At 38.5% G+C, this 23,267-nt stretch overlaps 1 protein-coding gene across 34 annotated transcripts in view; it reads left to right on the top strand.

The window, feature by feature from the left end:
* Window positions 1-22,521, top strand: part of FAM135A (family with sequence similarity 135 member A) — a 106,643-nt gene extending 84,122 nt beyond the window's left edge. For 21 of the 34 annotated variants that reach the window (XM_036318336.1, XM_036318331.1, XM_036318329.1 and 18 more), the window contains 4 exons: window positions 899-1,050; window positions 3,028-3,138; window positions 16,494-16,607; window positions 21,272-22,521. In XM_036318336.1, the coding sequence (XP_036174229.1) occupies window positions 899-1,050; window positions 3,028-3,138; window positions 16,494-16,607; window positions 21,272-21,477 (583 nt within the window). In that variant the 3' untranslated portion in view covers window positions 21,478-22,521. Of the gene's footprint in view, window positions 1-871; window positions 1,051-3,027; window positions 3,139-16,493; window positions 16,608-21,271 lie in introns of those variants that run through there. The other 13 variants (XM_036318324.1, XM_036318325.1, XM_036318346.1 and 10 more) reach the window with 7 other exon arrangements.
* Window positions 22,522-23,267: the final 746 nt, after the last annotated feature.

The raw sequence follows: 23,267 nt of genomic DNA, 5'->3' as shown, positions 1-23,267 counted from the left end.
TACCCTTTGCTTACTACATTTTCTACATGGTCCTCATATTTTTTATTCATTTACTATTTTATGAGAAAAATAATATACTTTAATTGTTTTCATTCATCCACAAAAGTATTCCCGTTTCAGATTAGGTTGTCAGTTATAATCACCCATTATCCAAAAGCCTGATCTAGTTGATTAAGGACTATTAGTTACTCATAACTCTCACTCCACAGCTTTAGGAAAGTCAGTTCAGGAGGAAAGTTCATCCTGAACTTCTCACTAGTTATATGGATAAACCAGTGTTTAGATAACTTTCATTTCTTTTTTGTTATTGTCCCCAGGAATTCATATATTATCGTAAAATAATGCTAAGCAAAAAAGGCTCTTTTCATTTAAACTGTTCCTTAATAAAGGTGAAGTACTTTATAAATATTAGTTATTTTGCTATGATCTTAGACTTATAGTAGGAAAATGCATGTTTTAGGTGTGCCTTGAGAGTAGTCAAAGAACTATCCACTCTTGAGTGTGGACCAGAAAAGTTTGTTTTAAATTATTATTTAAGAAAATAATTGTATGTGTGCCTAGGGAGGCAAAATTACTAGTCAATGTATTATTACTTATAAAGTGTAAGCAATTACACTTATTTCTAAGCAATTATAAACTATAAGTAACATTTTCTATATAATATTTTGTTCCCATAGAGTAAGCATTTAAACTACATAATAGGAACTTTATACTATAGTCATATTTTTTCCTTCAAAATGTAAGTTACCTTATTTCAAAGTATCAAACCATAATTTTAAAACATACTAGAAAATTTTTAACTCTTAATATTTTACATCTATGTGTAGTGATATCATCTTGATATTTATTTTTAAAACTAATACTCTGGGAGAAATGTCTTTTTTTTTCCCTCTTAAAGCTTTATTGGACATTCGTTGGGCAATTTAATAATCCGTTCAGTGCTTACAAGGCCAAGGTTTAAATATTACCTCCACAAACTTCATACCTTTCTATCTCTTTCTGGACCTCACCTCGGTACACTCTACAATAGCAGTGCTCTTGTTAATACAGGTAAAAAGTTTTATTGTTCAGTATAAAAATATGGCATGGGGAGAAAAGTCAAATTTAATATTTTTATGTGTTTATTTTAGAGCCAACTTGTCACATATGTGAAAATTTATGAAAAAAAATATGTAACTGTTTTCTGTTTTATCATGCCCATTAAATAAGCTGATAAATCATTTCAGAAAATGAATATTATATTGAGATGACATTTGTAAAAGTAATTAGAGCATTTTTTTAATTAAACTAAATCTTTTCAATAAATGTTTACTTTATAATTGTTCCATAAGTTAAGCAGATAACCAGTAAATGTCTATATTTAATATATACTAAAGTTATAAAATATTTTATATAGAATGTTAACTCTGATTTTAACAGTGATATTATGAGGAAATAAATTCTAAAATTTTTAAAGAAATTTAAATGAAAGTTAAGAGCCTATTTTGATTAGAAAAAATATTCCAACTAATCTCATTCTTTTTTTAAAAAAATGTTTTTTATTGATTTCAGAGAGGAAGGGAGAGGGTGAGAGAGATAGAAACATCGATGAGAGAGAATCATTGATCAGCTGCCTCCTGCCCACCCTCTACTGGGGATCGAGCCTGCAACCGGGGCATGTGCCCTTGATCAGAATTGAATCCGGAACCCTTCAGTCTGCAGGCTAACACTCTATCCACTGAGCCAAACCAGCTAGGACATCACTAATCTCATTCTTGATTTGCTTTTTATTTGGCTTTGTTTTTCATTAGATTTTTTAAAAATGGTTTTTATAATTTAGTCAGTTGATTCCTATTGAGAGGATAAATTAGATTTCATTTTGGTTTTGTTTTTTCATTGAGCCTTAAAACTATTATTTTCATTTTGTCTTTCACTTCTTCCATTGATCAAAAAAACCAAACATTTTATTTTGTATCTTATTTCAAATGCTGGTATTTGAAAATTAGGACATGAGAAAAATGAAATCCATAAATAATAATAAAAAAAAAAATAGAACCCAATATGAATAAGATGCAATACTTTGAATTTCTTTCTTCACTAAACTTCCCCCCAGGTAGGCTTTCAATGATCAGATTTAATCAGTTAATTTTTTTTTTCTTGATTAATCCTCTTCCCTTCTGTAATATATATTAGAAGCACCAAAAGTAGAATTAAATATTACACAATCTTGAAAACCAATTCCAGAGTGATTAGGGTTTCACATAAGAGAAGATGCATTTAAATATGGGTAACTGGTAATATAAAGAAATACAGTTAAATATGAAAGTTAAATTATATTCAACTATTGCTAACAAACATTAACCAAGTCCTCATTCTCAGAGTTGGTCTTATATAATCAGTCTGCCATAACTTAACTATAATTAACTATAATGTAAAGACTCAGTACTTAGGGGTTGGGATATACTACTGTATTTGAAGTTTTATCTCCCTCTACTTTATAATTTGGTCAAATATATCTAAAGGTACAATTTTCCCAGATTTGTTCTTCATAGACCATTATCTATTTTATTACTGATTAAGAAATAGCAAGCCCTGCCCTAACTGGTTTGGCTCAGTGGATAGAGCATCGGCCTGCGGACTCAAGAGTCCCAGGTTCGATTCCAGTCAAGGGCATGTACCTTGGTTGAGGGCACATCCCCAGTAGGGAGTGTGTAGGAGGCAGCTGATCGACGTTTCTCTCTCATTGATGTTTCTAACTCTCTATCCCTCTCCCTTCCTCTCTGTAAAAAAATCAATAAAATATATTAAAAAAAAAAAAAGAAATAGCAAGCCCTATTTTAACCTCCATTAACCCATAGTTAACCCATATGTGGATGTGTATATATTTGTTATCACAAAATGAAAATATTTTGTAAATATGTTTATTAGCCAACAGAATGCTAATTTGGAGGATGTCTCTTGTGAAATGAAATATATTAAAATTAATAACCTTAGCATATGTTACTATATATTTCTAGTTATACTCACATATCATTTATAACTCTCTAGGTCTATGGTTTATGCAGAAATGGAAAAAATCAGGTTCTCTTTTACAGTTGACATGTCGAGATCATTCAGACCCTCGCCAAACTTTCTTATACAAGCTTAGTAATAAAGCAGGTAAGTATATAGTAACAGTTTTTAAAACATCCTTTTTTAAAAAACCTTTAGCAAATAAATTATCTACATGTCTTTCTGCTGATTAAAAAGTATTAGTCAATTGTGACTTCTTAGTAAATGAAATAGCAGACTCACACTTAAAACTAAGCAATTGATAACATGGTTTAATTTTTTCACATGATCATATTTTTTAAAAGCTGCACAGCTACATTGAAATTATCCTAAAATTTTTAGCATTTGTAATCCATACCAGTTATAAGTTAGTCAGTTTTTGACCGAGGCCTCTGCATATCCTAGCCCTCCTGTCCTTCTAGCTGTCCCCTACCCCAATCTTAAATCCTTGTTATAAACTGACACATAGTGTTCTATTTTCCTGTTCTAAGGCTGTCAAACATTTCTGGAAAATGTCAATAACTAAACTAGTAATAGTTATTCCTCCACATTCTCACCACTGGCGAGTCTTGTTCATCTCTTATTAGCTTATTATTAAATAATAAATTTACTACCTTCTGTAATATTAGAAGCACATAAAGGATAATTGAATATTCCACAATCTTAAAAACCAGTTGCAGAGTGATTAGGAACTGGTTCCCATACATTTTTTCCACTGAAAAGGTCAGGGTTCAATTCCCAGTTAGGGTACATGCCAGGGTTGCAGGTTCAATTCCCGTAGGTGGGGGAAAGGAGGCAGCTGATCAATGATTTTCTCTCTCATCATTGATATTTCTGTCTCTCTCCTCCTTTCTTTAAATAAGATCTGCTGTGACAACCTTTCCCACCCTTCATATATACACACCTAGTATTTACTATAGTTCCTTCTAGTAGTTATTCGGTATAAATCCATTGAATCTTTTCAATATTATTTTCAGGATCCAAAAGCAGGTCAGATATTGTATGGTAAGACTTGGAACTATCAGTCACCAATATATCTATCCTTTATCTTTATTCCTATCATCCATGTCCTCCATCCTGCTCTTAAAACATTGGATATGAATACTGGACAGATTTAGTAATTGAATATAGCTACTTCACTTGAGTCCTGTTTTAGCCTTTTCAGGATTCTACCTTAAATGTTGTTTTTAATATGATAAAGAAATCTGGGAATGGTTATTTTATGTATTGTCTGTTATTAAAATCAATGAAAGGAACTTTTTTTTATAAGTTGAGTTTTATGATCTTGTTTATAAAGGTACAGATCAACAATAAATTTCTTACAGTGTACAGAAATATATGCGTGATTAGTAAAACTACAAGATATTCCTATAAAATCAAATATAAAATCCTTAATTTTAAATATAGTGTATTGTTCTCATGTGAGAAAAACTTACACTAGAACCATTTTGTGTAGCTGTGAAGTTTCTACCACTGCTCCTAATGGGTTAGAAAATATATGAAAAGCAAAACTGAATATAAATGTTTCCCAGGGTTTGTGTATTTATACTACATTTTACAAAGTAAAATTTAATTAGCAATAGTAATAATATACAGCAACATAAGAAAATAAAAACATAACTATAAAATTTTACTACGAAAATTCTGTACTCCATGGCATTCCTCATTTAAACTGATTTGTATGATCTATAATAATAAAAGCATAATATGCTAATTAGACCAGACAGCTGAACAACCTTCCGAAGGTCATTACGGATGTCCTTAGGGATAAAGCTGCGGCAGCGGGGGCCAAGGCAGAGGCAGTTAGGGGCAATCAGGCAGGCGGGCAAGAGGTTAGGGGCAATCAGGCAGGCAGGCAGAGTGGTTTTGGCCCAATCCTCACAGGCTAGGCCAGAAACTGGCAGTCTGACATCCCCCGAGGGGTCCTGGATTACGAGAGGGTGCAGGCTAGGCTGAGGGGCCCCACTGGTGCACGAATCCATGCACTGGGCCTCTAGTTAATGTATATTTTCATTACATGATGTCTCTTTAGAAGCTATTTCTAATTGCAGTTTTAAGTATCAACAAATATTAATTGATTTTTAAATTATAATATTATCACAGGAGTTGGAGCAAGTTTGTTTTGAGCTATGTTCTCCTCCCCCCTTTTTTGTCATCTAGAGAACTGTGAGAAATGCGTAGTCAATTCCTAGGAAATTATTACACTTGTATATCCTATATAATAAAAGGCTAATACGAAAATCGACCAAATGGCAGAATGACCAGTCACTATGATGTGCACTGACCACCAGAGGGCAGACGCTTAAGGCAGGAGTTGCCCCCTGGTGGTCAGTGCGCTCCCACAGGGGGAGTGGTGCTCAGCCAGAAGCTGGGCTCATGGCTGACAAGCACAGTGGCAGTGGCGGGAGCTTCTCCTGCCTCTGCGTCAGTCGGACATCCCCCGAGGGCTCCCAGACTGCGAGAGGGTGCAGGCCGGACTGAGGGGATCGCGCCCCCCGCCCCCCCGGGGTGAACAAATTTCGTGCGCTGGGCCTCTAGTATACATATAATTACTTTGTTCACAATGTAGAAATATATGGGTTCACATCAGAAACATAAGTAAAACAGGAAAGCATAGAACAATGTTTACATAACCATTTTAAGTAACCAAAATGCGATTATTAGGTGTTTTTAAACAAAAAGTCCTAGTAGTGATTTTTCTTTTATGGTTTCACTCTGTGAAAGGTACAAAGTCTTAGATGCCCTCATCCAATTATTGCTTCTGTTTCTTCTGACGGCTAATTTCCTCCTCTTTTGAGAAAGATGCTAATTTCCTTCTCTTGTCTGAAGCAAAATCTAGCCTTCCACCTTCTTTTCTTTTTTTATTTAAGCAAAGTCTCCCCTCTGGGTCTTCCTTTTGAAAGTCTTTTTCTCTACTATTCATTATTTTAAAATTAAGGAAACATTTAAAAGCCTAAAATAATTTGTATGATTTCTAAAACATGTTTTTCATTCCATAATAAGGGCTCAAATATAGCCAGAAAAGAATCTATTCTTGTTGAAACTTCCAAAACATAATATCCTTTTAAGGTCTTCCCAAAAACATCTGCTTAGATTCTCTTTACCAGTGGTTGTTTTCTGACAAATAAAGAAGTTTCCTGCTGTGCTACTGTGGCACAAGATAATCTTTTTTTCCAGTAAATTATGGGAGTGTTTAATAATAGGTATCACTTGATTTGTAAATAACATTTGTATTTTGTTGCTGAAAATGTGGCAAAGAATCAGCATCAGCTAACATTATTTTAGGAAGCAAATTCTTTCTAACATAGTATTTAAAATAAATAAGAATAGTTTAATATTGCTTAGAATAGATCCATTTTAAAATTACAAGGTTTTCTCAACTTCAGCACTATTGACATTCTAGGCTGGATAATTCTTTGTTGTCATGTGTTGTCCTGTGCATTATAGGATATTTAGCACCCCTGGCCTCTACCCACAAAATACCAGTAAAACCCATACTCTTACAACCCCCAATCCACAGTGTGACAACAAAAATGGTCTCCAGACTGCTAAATGTCACTTACTTTGCAAAACAACCAGGACTTTAGCCAATTTCAAAAAATAGATAAAATGAATCAATAAGAATTCCTTTAAAACATTAAAGTTTCATAAAAAATGAGACACCAAAGGTATCAGGAAGACTATGATAATTAAGATGAAAGTTATTTACAGTGTTCATATAAATCATGTTATTACACAGTACGGAAAAGTATTGAAGATTTACTTTAATCTTTTTCTTGGTAATCTTGAAAAGTAAACTAAAATATTTATTTATTTATTTGTTTGTTTGTTTGTTTGTTTATATATTTATTTATTTATTATTGCTTAAAGTATTACAAAGAGTATTACATATGTCTCCTTTTTTTTTCTCCCCTAGACATTCCCACAGGCTCCCCTACCCCCCCTCGCCCCCCCCAGGGTCTTATGTCCATTGGTTATGCTTATATGCATGCATACAAGTCCTTCGGTTGATCTCTTACCCACCCTTCCAGCCCCCCAACCCTTCCCAGCCTTCCCGCTGTAGTTTGACGGTCTGTTCGACGCTGTTCTGCCTCTGTATCTATTTTTGCTCATCAGTTTATAATGGTCTTTATTATCCATAAATGAGTGAGATCATATGGTATTTTTCTTTCATTGGCTGGCCTATTTCACTTAGCATAATGCTCTCCAGTTCCATCCATGCTATTGCAAATGGTAAGAATGCCTTCTTTTTTACAGCAGCATAGTATTCCATCGTGTAGATGTACCACAGTTTTCTGATCCATTCATCTGCTGATGGGCATTTAGGCTGTTTCCAGATCTTAGCTATGGTGAATTGTGCTGCTATGAACATAGGGGTGCATATATCCTTTCTGACTGGTGTTTCTGTTTTCTTGAAATATATTCCTAGCAGTGGGATCACTGGGTCAAATGGCAGTTCCATTTTTAACTTTTTGAGGAAACTCCATACTTTCTTCCATAGTGGCTGCACCAGTCTGCATTCCCACCAGCAGTGCACAAGTGTTCCCTTTTCTCCGCGTCCTCTCCAGGACTTGTCGTTTGTTGATTTGTTGATGATTGCCATTCTGACAGGTGTGAGATGATACCTCATTGTTGTTTTGATTTACATCTCTTGGATTATTAGTGACTTTGAGCATGTTTTCATATGTCTCTTGGCTTTCTGAATGTCCTCTTTTAAAAAGTGTCTATTTAGGTCCTTTGCCCATTTTTTCATTGGATTGTTTATCTTCCTTTTGTTAAGTTGTATGAGTTCCCTATAAATGTTGGAGATTAAACCCTTATCGGTGATTACATTGGCAAATATGTTCTCCCATGCATTGGGCTTTCTTGTTATTTTGTTGAGGGTATCTTTTGCTGTGCAGAAGCTTTTTATTTTGATGTAGTCCCATTTGTTTATTTTCTCTTTAGTTTCCAATGCCCTAGGAGCTGTATTGGTGAAGCAATTGCTTCGGCATCTGTCTGAGATTTTGTTGCCTTTGGATTCCTCTAGTATTTTTATGGTTACCCATCGTACATTTAAGTCCTTTATCCATTTTGAGTTTATTTTTGTGTATGGTGTAAAATGAATGTATACATTCATTTTTCTGCATGTATCTATCCAATTTCCCCAAAACCATTTATTGAAGAGACTGTCTTGACTCCATTGTATGCTCTTGCCTCCTTTGTCAAATATTAATTGAGCATATTGGTTCGGGTCGATTTCTGGGCTCTCTATTCTATTCCATGGATCTATATGTCTGTTCTTGTGCCAGTACCAAGCAGTTTTGAGAACAGTGGCTTTGTAATACAGCTTGATATCTGGTATTGAGATCCCACCTACTTTGTTCTTCTTTCTCTGGATCGCTGCAGCTATTCGGGGTCTTTTTTTATTCCAGATGAATTTTTGGAGCGTACGTTCTAGGACTGTGAAACATGCCGTTAGTATTTTAATGGGAAGTGCATTGAATTTATAGATTGCTTTGGGTAGTATGGACATTTTAACGATGTTGATTCTACCAATCCAAGAACATGGTATGTTCTTCCATCTGTTTATGTCTTCCTCTATCTCTTTTTTCAACATCCTGTAGTTTTCTGAGTAGAGGTCTTTCACCTCTTTAGTTAAGTTTATTCCTAGGTATTTTAATTTTTTTGGTGTGATGGTAAATGGGATTCCTTTTTTAATCTCTCTTTCTGAAAGTTCACTATTGGTGTATAGAAATGCCATAGATTTCTTGGCATTAATTTTGTATCCTGCTACATTGCCAAATTCATATATTAAGTCTAATAGTTTTTTGATGGAGTCTTTAGGGTTTTTTATGTATAATATCATGTCATCTGCAAATAAGGACAGTTTTACTTCTTCTTTTCCAATTTGGATGCCTTATATTTCTTCTTCTTGTCTAATTGCAATGGCTAATACTTCCAGTACTATATCGAACAGGAGTGGTGAGAATGGGCATCCCTGTCTTGTCCCTGTTCTTAGGGGAAATGGTTTTAGTTTTTGTCCATTGAGAATGATGTTGGCTGTGGGTTTGTCATATAGGGCTTTTATTATGTTGAGGTATGATCCTTCTAGTCCCACCTTCCTGAGAGTTTTTATCAAAATGGGTGTTGGATTTTGTCAAATGCTTTTTCTGCATCAATTGATATGACTATGTGGTTTTTTTTCTTTCAATTTGTTTATGTGGTGTATCACGTTTATTGATTTGCGGATATTGTACAATCCTTGCATCCCTGGGACAAATCCTACTTGGTCATGGTGTATGATCTTTCTGATGTACTGCTGGATCTGATTTGCTAAGATTTTGAGGATTTTGGCATCTATGTTCATGAGGGATATTGGCCTGTAATTCTCTTTCATTGTGTTGTCTTTACCTGGTTTTGGTATTAGGGTGATGCTGGCTTCATAGAATGAGCCTGGAAGTGTTCCTTCCTCTTGAATTTTTTGGAATAGTCTGAGGAGGATAGGTTTTAGCTCTTGAATGTTTGGTAAAACTCCTCTGTGAAGCCGTCTAGTCCTGGGCTTTTGTTTGCTGGAAGTTTTTGATGACTGCTTCAATTTCTTCCATAGTTATTGGCCTGTTGAGATTTTTAGATTCTTCCTGATTGAGATTTGGAATGTTGTATTTTTCTAGGAATATGTCTATTTTCCTCCAGGTTGTCTAGTTTGTTGGAGTAGAGTTGTCTAAAGTACTTTTTAACAATCATTTGTATTTCCTTAGGGTCTGTTGTTATTTCGCCTCTATCATTTCTGATTTTGTTTATTTGGGTCCTCTCTCTTTGCTTCTTGGTGAGCCTGGCTAGAGGTTCATCAATCTTGTTTATCCTTTCAAAGAACCAGCTCTTGGTTTCATTGATTTTATGTATTGTTTTTTGGTCTCTATGTGATTTATTTCTGCTCTAATCTTTATTATCTCCTTCCTTCTGCTCACTCTGGGCTTTTCTTGTTGCTCTCTTTCTAATTCTTTGAGTTGTAGAGTTAGATGATTTACTACCATTTTTTCTTGTTTTTTGAGATAGGCCTGTAGAGCTATAAACTTCCTCTCAGGATTGCTTTCATTGTGTCCCATAGGTTTTGGATTGTTGTGTTTTCATTGTCATTAGTTTCCAGGATGTTTTTAATTTCTTCTTTGATCTCATTGGTAACCCAATCAATATTTAATAACATGCTATTCAGCTTCCAAGTGTTTGAGTATTTTGGGTTGTTTTTATTGTAGTTTATTTCTAATATAATGCCATTGTGGTCTGAGAAGATGCTTGGTATGATTTCAATCTTCTTGAATTTGGGGAGACTTTGTTTGTGACCCAATATGTGGTCTATTTTTGAATATGTCCCATGAGCCCTTGAGAAGAATGTATATTCCGTGGCTTTGGTGTGAAGTGTTCTGAAGATGTCAATTAAGTCCATCTGATCTAGTGAGTCATTTAGGAATGCTGTTTCTTTGCTGATTGTTTGTCTAGAGGATTTATCCAGTGATGTCAGTGGTGTATTAAAGTCCCCTACTTATGATTGTATTGTTGTCAATCTCTCCTTTGATATCTTCCAGGAGTTTTTTTATGTATTTGTGTGCTCCTGCATTGGGTGCATATATGTTTATCAGGGTTATATCCTCTTGTTGTATCGATCCCTTTAGTATTATGAAGTGGCCTTCCTAATCTCTTGTTATGGCCTTCACTTTGAGGTCTATTTTGTCTGATATAAGTATTGCTACCCCAGCTTTTTTTTTCATTTCCGTTTGCCTGAAAGATATTTTTCCATCGTTTCACTTTCAGTCTGTGTGAGTCCCTTCTTCTGTGGTGGGTCTCTTATAGACAGCAAATGTATGGGTCATGTTTTTTTATCCATTCAGCCACTCGATGTCTTTTGGTTGGAGCATTTAGTCCGTTTACGTTTAAAGTTATTATTGAAAGGTACTGTTTGTAGCCATTTCTATTTTTGTACCTGTTTTCTTTCTTAGATTTTTATTTCTTCTTTTTACACTAGTCCCTTTAGCATTTCTTGCATTGCTGGCTTGGTGGTGATAAACTCCCTTAGCCTTTTTTAGTCTGTGAAGCTTCTTATTTCCCTTTCAATTTTGAATGATAGCCTTGCTGGATAGAGTATTCTTGGATTTAGTCCCTTGCTTTGCATCACTTTGTAAATTTCCGTCCATTCTTTTCTGGCCTGATGTGTTTCTGTTGAGAAATCATTTGATAATCTAATGGGAGATCCCTTGTATGTAACTTTCCGTCTCTCTCTTGCAGCCTGTAAGAGTCTCTCTTTGTCCTGAACATTTGCCATGGTGATGATGATGTGTCTTGGTGTGGGTCTTTTGGGGTTAATCTTGTTTGGGACTCTCTGGGCTTGTGTGACTTTTTTCTTCCCCACCTCAAGAAAGTTTTCTGATATTATTTATTCAAATAGGTTTTCTAACCCTTGTCCCTCTTTCTGTTGTTCTAGCACCCCTATTATTCATATGTTGTTTCATTTCATGTTGTCCCATAGCTTTCTTAGGCTCTCCTCCTGTCTTTTAATTTTTTTCTCCAATTGCAGTTCAGTTTGGGTGTGTTTTGCTTCCCTGTCTTCTAATTCGCTAATTTGGTCCTCCGCTTCTCCTGGTCTACTGTTGAAACTTTCAATGGTGTTTTTTATTGCAGCTTTATCACTCTTCATTTCTTCCTGATTCTTACATAAGTTATTGATTTTTTCATCCATTTCTTCTTGATTCTTGCAGAAGTTGTTGATTTTTTCCTCCATCCCATTTATGGACTCTAGGACCCTTAATCTGAATTCTTTTTCTGTCATGTTGCATTCCTCTGTATCACTTAGCTGCTTTTCTGGCAAGTCCTCCTTTTCTTTCCTTTGGGGGTTTCTTTGTCTACCCATGTTTGATCGTACCGCCATATCTAGATGTTGAGTTGTTCGTGGGCTGCTCCTTGGGTGGCAGTGGCTCCTCGGGCTGCAGTTGTTCCTCGGGCAGTTGTAGTAGCAGCTGCTCCTCAGTTGGCAGCAGCTCCTCTGGTGGGTGCTGTTCACAGCCGTAGTGGCTCCTCTCGCTGGTGGGGGGAGGCTTTTCACACAGCTGCTGTTCCTCAGACAGAGGGTTTGCTGATCACGAGGCTGCTGTTCCTTGAATGGGGGCGGGCTATACACGCAGCTGCTACTCCTTTAACTGGGGGGGACAGCTCACGTGGCTGCTGTTTCTTGAATGGGGGCTGGCTGCACGCTGCTGTTGTTCCTCTAATGTGTTGGGCTGCTTGTGGGGCTACTGCTCCTTGGACTTGGACAGATTGATTGCAAGTCTGCTGCTCCTCGGACGGGGTTGGGTTGCTTACGCGGCTGCTTTTCTGATGGGAGTGAGCTGCACGCGTGGCTGCTGCTCCTCGGACGAGGACCAGCCACTCACCCGTCTCCTGCTTGTCGGACAGGTGCAAGGTGTGTGTGGCTCTGCTCCTCGGACCGGTGCAATGCTGTGCGGGGCTGCCGCTCCTCGGACATGGGCGGTCTGCTCGTGTGGCTGCTGCTCCTCGGACTGGTGCAGGATGGGGGCTGTGCGCAGCTGCTGCTCCTTGGATGGGGGCAGGCTGCGCAAGGCTGCCGCTTCTCAGACATAGGCAGACTGCTCATGCGGCTGCTGCTCCTTGGACAGGTCGGACTGCTCGCGTGATTGGTGCTCCTCGGATGGGGGAGCGGGCTGCTCACACAGCTGCTGCTCCTTGGACAGGGGCAGGCCACATGAGGCTGCTGCTCTTAGGCCTGGGGCAGGCTGCTCACGGGGCTGATGCTCCTTGGACAGGAGCATGCTGCTCACATGTCTGTTCCTCACGTGGTTGCAGTGCCCTGGACTAAAGCGTTGGGCGGTCAGAGGGGAGCGTGCTTCAGAACTCACAGGAACCTGCGCTGGGGGTGGGTGGAGACTCAGTGACTTTCCTCCAGCTCTGGCCACTCCCTTGCTCTCAGTTCATCTCTCCAGGGCTAGAGCTTTCCTGACCTCCCAGACTGTGAACAGTGTTCTACTCAGAAGGGAATGCTAAACTAAAATATTTAAAAACTTTTTAAATTCTATTTCATTCTGTAGATGGGAAAAATCTTGTTACTTTCCCAAGTTAGAGGTAACTTCACCTAAGAATTAGCCACTTCAGGGGCTGAGTAAAGTCCTAACCTGAAGGCCAGTTAACTAGGTCATCTTTGAGCAGGTAGAATCAGTATAGGTACAGAGAAGATGAACTTAGAATAAAAGGCTTCCAAAATAAAAAACTCCAGACATTTTTATTAGATGGACTTCAACTCAGATGACGTATTTCCTTAATTCCCATTGAGACTCTGAGCCTACCATGTTTCACTTTGAGTTTATGCCCTCTCCAGCCAACATTGCTAGACAAGGAATTGAAACTCACAGATTCAATAAGAATCACAGTCTAACTAACTTGGTTCTTGGATAACACAAAAATCAAACTTTCTATGCAGAAGTACATATTTAGTATTAATTTACTGTTGAAAAACTATTATTAACATAGATTGATTATTAAATTTAAAATGCAATTTTTTAAATGTCTGCACATTTTAAATTTTGTTGTTTTTTTTTTTAATATATTTTATTGATTTTTTACAGAGAGGAAGGGAGAGAGATAGAGAGTTAGAAACATCGATGGGAGAGAAACATCGATCAGCCGCCTCCTGCACATCTCCTACTGGGGATGTGCCCGCAACCCAGGTACATGCCCTTGACCGGAATCAAACCTGGGACCTTTCAGTCCGCAGGCCGACGCTCTATCCACTGAGCCAAACCGGTTTCGGCTTAAAATGCATTTTTAAAGTAAAGTACTGTCTTAGGAATCACATTTCAAAATATGACAATGTAGTATGTTTATATCAGTATTAGGGTCTTTTTTAAAATATATTTTTTATTGATTTCAGAGAGGAAGGGAGAGGTAGCAAGAGATAGAAACATCAATGATGAGAGAGAATCATTGATTGGCTGCCTCCTGCACACCCCCCTACTGGGTGGGGATCGATCCCTCAAGCCCTTGACCAGAATCGAACCAGGGACCCTTCAGTCCATAGGCCAACACTCTATCCACTGAGCCAAACCAGGTAGGGCAGAATTAGGATCTTTGATTCCATTTCATCATCATGGAATCTGAGACTTTAACGGTGTCTTAGAAATCCCCTCAGCTAGCCCAGTCAATGTGGCTGAGTTGGTCCCATGCACTGAGAGGTCGCAGGTTTGATTCCCAGTCAGGGCACTTCATGAGTTACGGGATCGATCTCCAGTAGGGGGTGTGCAGGAGGCAGCTGATCCAATGTTTCTCTCTCTCCCTCTCCCTTCCTCTCTCTCTAAAAATCAATTTTTTAAAAAAGGAAATGTCCTTATCTAATCATTATTGATTTTACTTTCCTTCCACTGAACTGCCTGAACTTGGGGAGATATAGACACTTCCCTCAAGGATGTCAGTCTAAAGCAGTGATTCTCAACCTGAGTATCATTTCTCTATAGAAGTATTATCAGCCTGCATGGCTCAGTGCTTGAGCGTCAACCTATGAACCAGGAGGTCACGGTTTGATTCCCGGTCGGGGCACATGCCCCGGTTATGGGCTCGATCCCCAGTGCAGGGTGTGCAAGTGGCAGCTGAGCAGTGATTCTCTCTCATCATTGATGTTTCTCTCTCTCTCTCCCTCTCCCTTCCTCTCTGAAATCAATAAAAATATATTTTTTAACAAAGAAGTATATCAGATTCTCTGCAAAAAGCTATTATTTTGAAAAACATTTAATGTAATTTTTAAATGTAATGCCCATTATTTTTATGATATAACTATATAAATAAAGATGTACCAAGAAATTGGGGATGAGGGGTAATTGTAAAGGAGTATAAAATCCAAAGACAGGTTGATTGATTTTTTTTTTAATGGAAGAGATTATAGTGTTTTGCTACTGATAAGAATGATTGTACAGAAGAGAAAACTAATGTAAGAGGGGGATGGGAAAGCTACTAGAGCCACAGCCTTAAATAAACAGAAGGGATACTAGCATACAAGTATAAGGGCTGGCCTGAGGTGGGAGCATGGACAGTTCATCAGAAGGAGCAAGAGTGAAGGCAGAACATGAAAGTACAGGTATGGTAAGTGGGTTTCTGTTAAGGTGGGAGTATGTGGAAGTTCTTTTCTATCATATTCTCAGTGAAATAGAGAGCAAGGTCATAAGGTAAGAGTGAAGAGGGGATAGAAGATGCTGGCAGTTTAAGGAAAAATAGGAAAGAATAAAAATGAACGTTATTAAGCAAGGCTGCCATAGGCTGTGGAATGCACAGCTCCAAGTGGTGTTATTTATGCAGAGTGTGGTATGAATTGTGCCCCTAAAATTGTGCAATATGGTAGCCCTTTATGGAGTACACAAATACATACCTTTTGGATAAATGAAAAAGCTAATTGTGTTATATGACTGGTTTCATGCAACTTGGGATAAAATTTCAGTAATAGCATCATACTTAGATTCAAAAAAGTGCAGTATCAAAACCAGCTTGAAAGTGAAGATGATATATAGTAGGACAGTTGTTTTCACATGTTTGGCTTATTTAACCACTAAAAATTTTTTGCAAAAATGTATACCCCCTTACATAATTTTAGGGTGACATCTAAAAACATTTTTTATCATTTGAAATAGTTGCAAAGGATATGTTTTCTAGCATATCCAATTGTATATATTTACTGTAATTATGTCATCATAAAAATATAAAGATTATTTTAGTTCAAATTATGGAAGATGTGTGCCCCAGAGCTATACATCATGATAAGATCTGAAATAGATTGGAGAAATATCTTTTTCTTGTAGTGTGGGAGCAGGACAGGCCATTTATAGAAAAGTGTTCATATGGAAGTTGGACTCTCTTGTTTGTAAAGGAAGAATATAAGTTTCTTGGGAAATATTCCTAAATATTGAGGAATATCCTTTGAAAAGTAAGAATGTCGTAAAATATACCACCACACCACAATCCTTGCTTTCAATCAGTGCAAACACGTCTCATATGAGCACATAAACTACCTACAATGACGCTTGGGAAGAGGGTTGTAGGTAATATATATAGAAATTTGAAGAAAAAATTCAGTAGGTATTTTAAAAACCATAAACAATTCTACTGAGGAAATAAATTTTTTTGGTCACTTAATATACTACTAGCCCAGCTGTTGTGGCTTAGTGGTTGAGACTTGACCCATGAAGCAATATATTACCAGTTTGATTCCCGGTCAGGGTACATGCTAGGGTTGCTGGCTCAATCCCCAGTAGGGGGCTTGCAGGAGGCAGCCATCCATGTGTCTCTCTCATCGGTGTTTCTATCTTTATCCCTCTTTCTTCCTAGTTCTAAAATCAATACAGACATTTAAAAAAATAAAAACTAGACTTTTAAAATAATAAGTTGTTCTAAATCTGGTTAATCATTGCATTATAATTAGTATTTTCTTTTCACAGGGCTTCATTATTTCAAAAATGTTGTGCTAGTGGGATCTCTACAGGATCGCTATGTTCCTTATCACTCTGCCCGCATTGAAATGTGTAAAACAGCTTTAAAGGACAAACAGTCAGGTAACAAAGTACATTAGAAGTATTTTGAAGAGTTATTGCTATACTTGAGTTTTCCCAAACTTTTCTTGTAGTCACTTTCTTCTTTGTCTCATCCTTCTCTTTCCTTTTACTTCTTTATCCACCCACTGATATTAACATCTATCCTTCCTCCATTTTTCTTCCTTTCTTTGCTCCTACCACATCAGTTGTTTTTACCAGTGAAACAGTAGTTGTTCTTATGAACTAGCTCTTTCATATAATTACAAATGCTTCTCCATTTTGCTGCCTCATAAATAATTTGTACTTTGATTTCCTCCAGATTATTGGAACTGATGATTGGGGTAATGGTCATACTACATGTTTGTCTGTACCTCACTCCCTTTTGTACCTCAGATGGCAACAGGAAGTTGCACCACTTTATTGATAGTGACTGAGGAAGAATGTACTTATTTATTCTGCTATCTATACTAATAAAAGGGTAATATGCAAATTGGTCAGGATGCCCTCACAGTAACAACCAAACAGCAGGCTGCGTGGGGCGACCAGGCCAGCGGGGTGGGCAGTGAGGGACAACCAAACGACTAAACAGCAGGCCACGTGGGGCAACCAGGCCGGCAGGAGGATTGGTGAGGGATAACCAAACGACTAAACAGCAGGCCGCGTGGGCAACCAGGCCGGCAGGAGGATTGGTGAGGGGCGACCAAACGACTGAAAAGCAGGCCGCGTGGGGCAACCAGGCCGGCAGGAGGATTGGTGAGGGATGACCAAACGACTGAACAGCAGACTGCGTGGGGCAACCAGGCCGGCAGGAGGGTTAGTGAGGGGCGACCAAACGACTGAATAGCAGGCCGCGTGGGGCAACCAGGCCGGCAGGAGGATTGGTGAGGGACGACCAAACGACTGAACAGCAGACCGCGTGGGGCAACCAGGCCGGCAGGAGGATTGGTGAGGGACGACCAAACGACTAAACAGCAGGCCGCGTGGGGCAACCAGGCCGGCAGGAGGATTGGTGAGGGATGACCAAACGACTGAACAGCAGACTGCGTGGGGCAACCAGTCCAGCGGGGTGGGCAGTGAGGGACAACCAAACGACTAAACAGCAGGCCGCGTGGGGCAACCAGGCCGGCAGGAGGATTGGTGAGGGGCGACCAAACGACTAAACAGCAGGCCGCGTGGGGCAACCAGGCCGGCAGGAGGATTGGTGAGGGATGACCAAACGACTGAACAGCAGACTGCGTGGGGCAACCAGGCCAGCGGGGTGGGCAGTGAGGGACAACCAAACGACTAAACAGCAGGCCGCGTGGGGCAACCAGGCCGGCAGGAGGATTGGTGAGGGACGACCAAACGACTAAACAGCAGGCCGCGTGGGGCAACCAGGCCGGCAGGAGGGTTAGTGAGGGGCGACCAAACGACTGAACAGCAGGCCGCGTGGGGCAACCAGGCCGGCAGGAGGATTGGTGAGGGATGGCCAAACGACTAAACAGCAGGCCGCGTGGGGCAACCAGGCCGGCAGGAGGGTTAGTGAGGGACGACCAAACGACTGAACAGCAGACCGCGTGGGGCAACCAGGCCGGCAGGAGGGTTAGTGAGGGACGACCAAACGACTGAACAGCAGGCCGCGTGGGGCAACCAGGCCGGCAGGGGGGTTAGTGAGGGACGACCAAACGACTGAACAGCAGACCGCGTGGGGCAACCAGGCCGGCAGGGGGGTTAGTGAGGGACGACCAAACGACTGAACAGCAGACCGCGTGGGGCAACCAGGCCGGCAGGAGGATTGGTGAGGGATGACCAAACGACTAAACAGCAGGCCGCGTGGGGCAACCAGGCCGGCAGGAGGATTGGTGAGGGATGACCAAATGACTGAACAGCAGGCTGCGTGGAGTGACCAGGCCGGCAGGGGGGTTAGTGAGGGACGACCAAATGACTGAACAGCAGGCTGCGTGGAGTGACCAGGCCGGTGGGGGGGCAGTGAGGGACGACCAAACGACTGAACAACAGGCTGCATGGGGCAACCAGGCCAGCGGGGCGGGCAGTGAGAGGCGACCAAACAACCAAACAGCGGCCTGTGTGGGATGACCAGGCCAGCAAGGGGGGGCATTTGGTGGCACCAGGCCGGCACGGGGGACAGTGAGGGGTGACCAGGTCAGCAGGGGGAGCATTTGGGGGTGACCAGGCTTGCAGGCGGGCCATGAGGGGCAACCAGGCCAGAAGGGGGGCAGTTGGGGATGAACAGGCTGGCGGGGGGGCAGTAAGGGGTGAACAGGCCTCGGGGGGGGGCAGTTAGGGTCCACTAGGCCGGCAGCAGTGGGGGGGGGGGGCAGTTGTGGGCGATCAGGCCAACAGGCAGAGGTGGTTAGGTGTGATCAGGCTGGCAGGGGAGTCAGTTAGGGGCCATCAGACAGGCAGGAAGGTGAGCAGTTAGGAGCCAGCGGTCCGGGATTGTGAAAGGGATATCCCTGATTGAGGAGGGTGAAGGCTGGGCTGAGGGTACCCACCCACCCACTCCTCTACCCCCACCCCCACCTCCCACCCCTGTGCATGAATTTCATGGACCGGGCCTCATAACAAAAGAAATCATAGCTATTTGGAGCCAGAAGGAGACTTGGGTCCTGTTTGCTCATTTTGTTACTGAGGCCCAGAGATGCTAAGTGACATATCCAAAGTCACTGGTGGTTAATTATAGGCTTAGGATAAGAACTTGGTTGCCTCTGTTCCTTTTTTATAATAAGGCTAATTTTAAACAAATTCTTAAACCTTTGCTTTTCCCACATTGTGACAGTGAACAGCTTCTTTAGGCAGAGGCTCTCTTAGATACATTGGTATTAGACTTGCCTAGCATAGTGCTGGCACATAGTAAGCACTCTACTCATTTAACAGATATTTTTTAGCATTTTGTGACATCAGAATAACATGTGTGTGTGTGTATGTATTTTTACTTCTGTCTTAGCAAGAGTCCACTTTTGGGGAAAATTTAGAAGAGGTTTAACCTTCAGATGGGTCACTAAAACTAGATAAATGTACTTTGTTTTGCCACTGGGGGACTGGGAAAATCTAATAGAGATTTGGATTTCTTCCTATGTAAGAATATTTTTTAAATAGCATGGAACCAGAAGTCCAACTAGCAATGAAAACTCAGAGAAGAGGTTGTCTGGGAATCTGTGTGATATTAATCTTCCTTTAAAATACTTCTCTCTCCTTTCTCTAATTGTACTTCTATATACGATTGCCTTCTCTTCATTCCTCATCTGCCTCTCCTCCAAAATGTACTACCTGCCTTTCTAAACTTTATAGGTTCCATGGATATGTGTTAGCACTCATCTATTAGTAATTTAGTAATGCATAAGCATTAAACACTGTTTTACCCCCTTATAGTTTGTGTTTTTATGTGTATGCATATCTAACTTTGATCTTTTATGCTTAGCATGACCTCAATAAATCCATTATAAGAATTAACCAAAAAGAGGAAGAGAGAAGCATAACTTTAGAATTAAAAGCAGAACCAAGCATTAAATAAACCTTCGGAGCAAAAAAAGGATCCCCTTTGATCTTTGAGCCAAAATCACATTGTTCTTCTGACAATAGGAATTTGGCATTCTTCTCAAAATACAGGGATGGGCAAAAGTAGGTTTGCAGTTATGAGTACACAAAAGTTTATTTTTGTATTATTTATTCCTTAATTCTTGTATTATTTATTCATTAATTATTGTATTATTTATTATTATTAACCTACTTTTGCCCATCCTTGTATTGTGGAAATATGTGGGGAAATGTCAACTGCTGTGGAAACTTGCTGTAGACTAAAGTTTTAAATTTTGCCTTATCAAAATGTCTCAGCATGGCTACCTTTTCATAATGATTTAATGAATCATAGGTGACTTAATGTTGAAGAAAACTATTTGCTCTGTTATATTCATTGCTTTGAATTAAAAATATCAAATTGATAAGAATAATGTATAATAAATTTGTTATTTTTACTTGGCTAAATAATGGATGCATGTTTTCCCTAAAACTGTCCCAAAAATGATAGTTAAAGGAAAATAAAACCTTTTAAAATAACATTTCCTACCTTTTTTATTGAATCAATTGAGGTGACATTGATTCATAAAACCATACAGGTTTAAAGTAGACAATCTAATAAAAAATAATTTAACGAACAATAGAAACAGAAATATAAATACATAGAACAGACTGACAGCTGTCAGGGGAGGAAGGTTGGGGGGCTGGGTGGAAAAAGGTGAAGGGATTAAGCAAAAAATATATATGTGACACATAGCACAGACAACTTTTTCTACTTTAAATGGAAGTAAAGTAACTAAATTTTATAAATTATATTAAACTAGGCATAGAGCCCGGCCTGTGTGGCTCAGTGTTTGACCTGAGAACCAGGAGGTCACGGTTCCATTCCCAGTGAGCAGTTGTGGGTTCGATCCCCAGGGGGGCATGCAGGAGGCAGCCAATCGGTGACTCTCTCTCATCATTTATGTTTCTATCTCTCTCTCTCCCTCTCCCTTCCTCTCTGAAATCAATAAATTATACATATATACACACACACACACACACACACACACACACATATATATATATATATATATATATATATATATATATATAGTCTTTTAAAGTTGGCATAGAATTTTTTTGAGTTAATCATGTGAACTAATTTTACTTTTTCTTTTTTTCCATAGGACAGATCTATTCAGAAATGATCCACAATTTGCTTCGCCCAATTCTGCAAAGCAAAGACTGTAATTTGGTTCGATATAATGTCATCAATGCATTGCCCAATACAGCTGACTCACTTATTGGGAGAGCTGCACATATAGCTGTTCTTGATTCAGAAATATTTTTAGAGAAATTCTTTCTGGTTGCTGCCCTCAAATATTTCCAGTAGTATAAAACATTGTTAAGAGACTTAACAATTACCTCATTCAACAATGATTCAAATGATGTATTATATTTAAACTATAGATGCTGATAAGTTCTAAGAAATATTTATACCTTTTTATATGGAAGATAATTTATATCATCCATATTTAGAGCTTTTTAAACATCAACTTTACTTTATAGGTAATATGGCTGTGCAATATTTTTTTAATTTTATCTTTTTACTTTTCTATTACTTTTTAATATATTTTGCTACATAAGTATTTCAGTGAAACTTTAAGCCCATATGTATGTCTGATTGTTTATTATTGGCTTTCCACAATCCATGTATCAGACACATTATACTAGAGGCCATGATTGCTAGAATAGCATGGGATTTTAAATTTTCTAGTATTGGGTATATTTAGTTAATTACAAATTTTACTTTTAACATTTTACTATGTTTTAACTGGAAATAAAATTATGGCTGCTAAGATATATTTTTTTGAAATCAACTCTTCAGCCCCGCCAAATGAGGTAGTTCATATATGACAATGTTATAAAAGTTTTCTACAAAAATTCATTACTATTGCTATTAAAACATATGTCATGCCTATTAAAATATATTTCTACTGGTGATTTCAACATTGTTTCTCACATTGACTTTTATTACTGGAACTTTTCATGTTCATGTTAGCAACATCTAGCGATTTTTGAATGTTTGATTGCCCTCTGCCTTGATTTAGTTGGAATTTTGTTAAATTTGGTAATGTTGCTTGAACTTTCTGACTACATTTCTTTTAACTTTTTTTCATGGACTTCCTGTACATAATAATTAAATGTTGAAATTTATGAAATACTTTTATGAATTTAGATAATTTTTAAATATTGTTAAATTTTGTTGAACTACAGAGTAATGTAAATAAAATAATTCATGTTAAAAATGGAACAAAATAATTAACTTTACATGTTTGGTGATACAGATGCAAATGTTTTTGATATATGGAGATGATAAGTCTTTTTTGACTGTACTAAAGGTGCTGAATAGCATTAAATTCTCTATTTTCCTTTATTGTTTTACTTGCGAAAATCATAGTGCACTAAGGTGGATAGAAGGTCTGCTTGCATTATTCACCAGTTGTGATTAAACATAAGGTTTTTGTAAGTATGTATTATAAAATTGATGCATGTTTATTTTTAGCATTGTGTTACTGCCTCTGGTGTTAATAAATGAACAAATGACTAGAGGAACAGCTAAAACACTTGCTAATTGAATATATTAATTATCGACCAGCATGATTATATAACTTATAGCTTTTGTAAAGTATTTTTATAATTTACATCTTTTGCATATATTAAGTAGTTATATGGTATTTCATTGATTGCTCTCCATAAATCTTTGCTTTATAAAAAAGTACTTGAAAATTCAATGAAATGACTAAGCAATAATATACCAAGTGCATTGTAACTGGAAAATGTAAATACATGCATTATCTACTATGTATTTTTGCCACACACATTTTTCATCTTCGCATACCTTGACCCTGAATTTGAAATGCCATGCTTATTTCTAAGTTTGAATAATCTCTTCCAGGATAATCAAAGGATTCTTCTTACTCATAATCATATAATTATATTTAAGGGTAAATTGCTCTTATAATCATAGTTGGTTGATTGGTTATTGGTTGTTTTAATACAGTTTTAAAAGCCTATCAATGATCATGGTTCAAAAATCTAACAAGCTTTACTTCTGGTTCACCAGGGAAACTATCATGTGCTATTCATCTCCAAATTCAGATTGCAGGGGTGGGGTGGGGA

The sequence above is a fragment of the Myotis myotis genome, unplaced genomic scaffold (genome assembly GCF_014108235.1).
Source record: "Myotis myotis isolate mMyoMyo1 unplaced genomic scaffold, mMyoMyo1.p scaffold_m19_p_7, whole genome shotgun sequence".
Classification (NCBI taxonomy): Eukaryota; Metazoa; Chordata; class Mammalia; order Chiroptera; family Vespertilionidae; genus Myotis; species Myotis myotis.
This window is presented reverse-complemented; position numbering and strand designations above follow the sequence as displayed.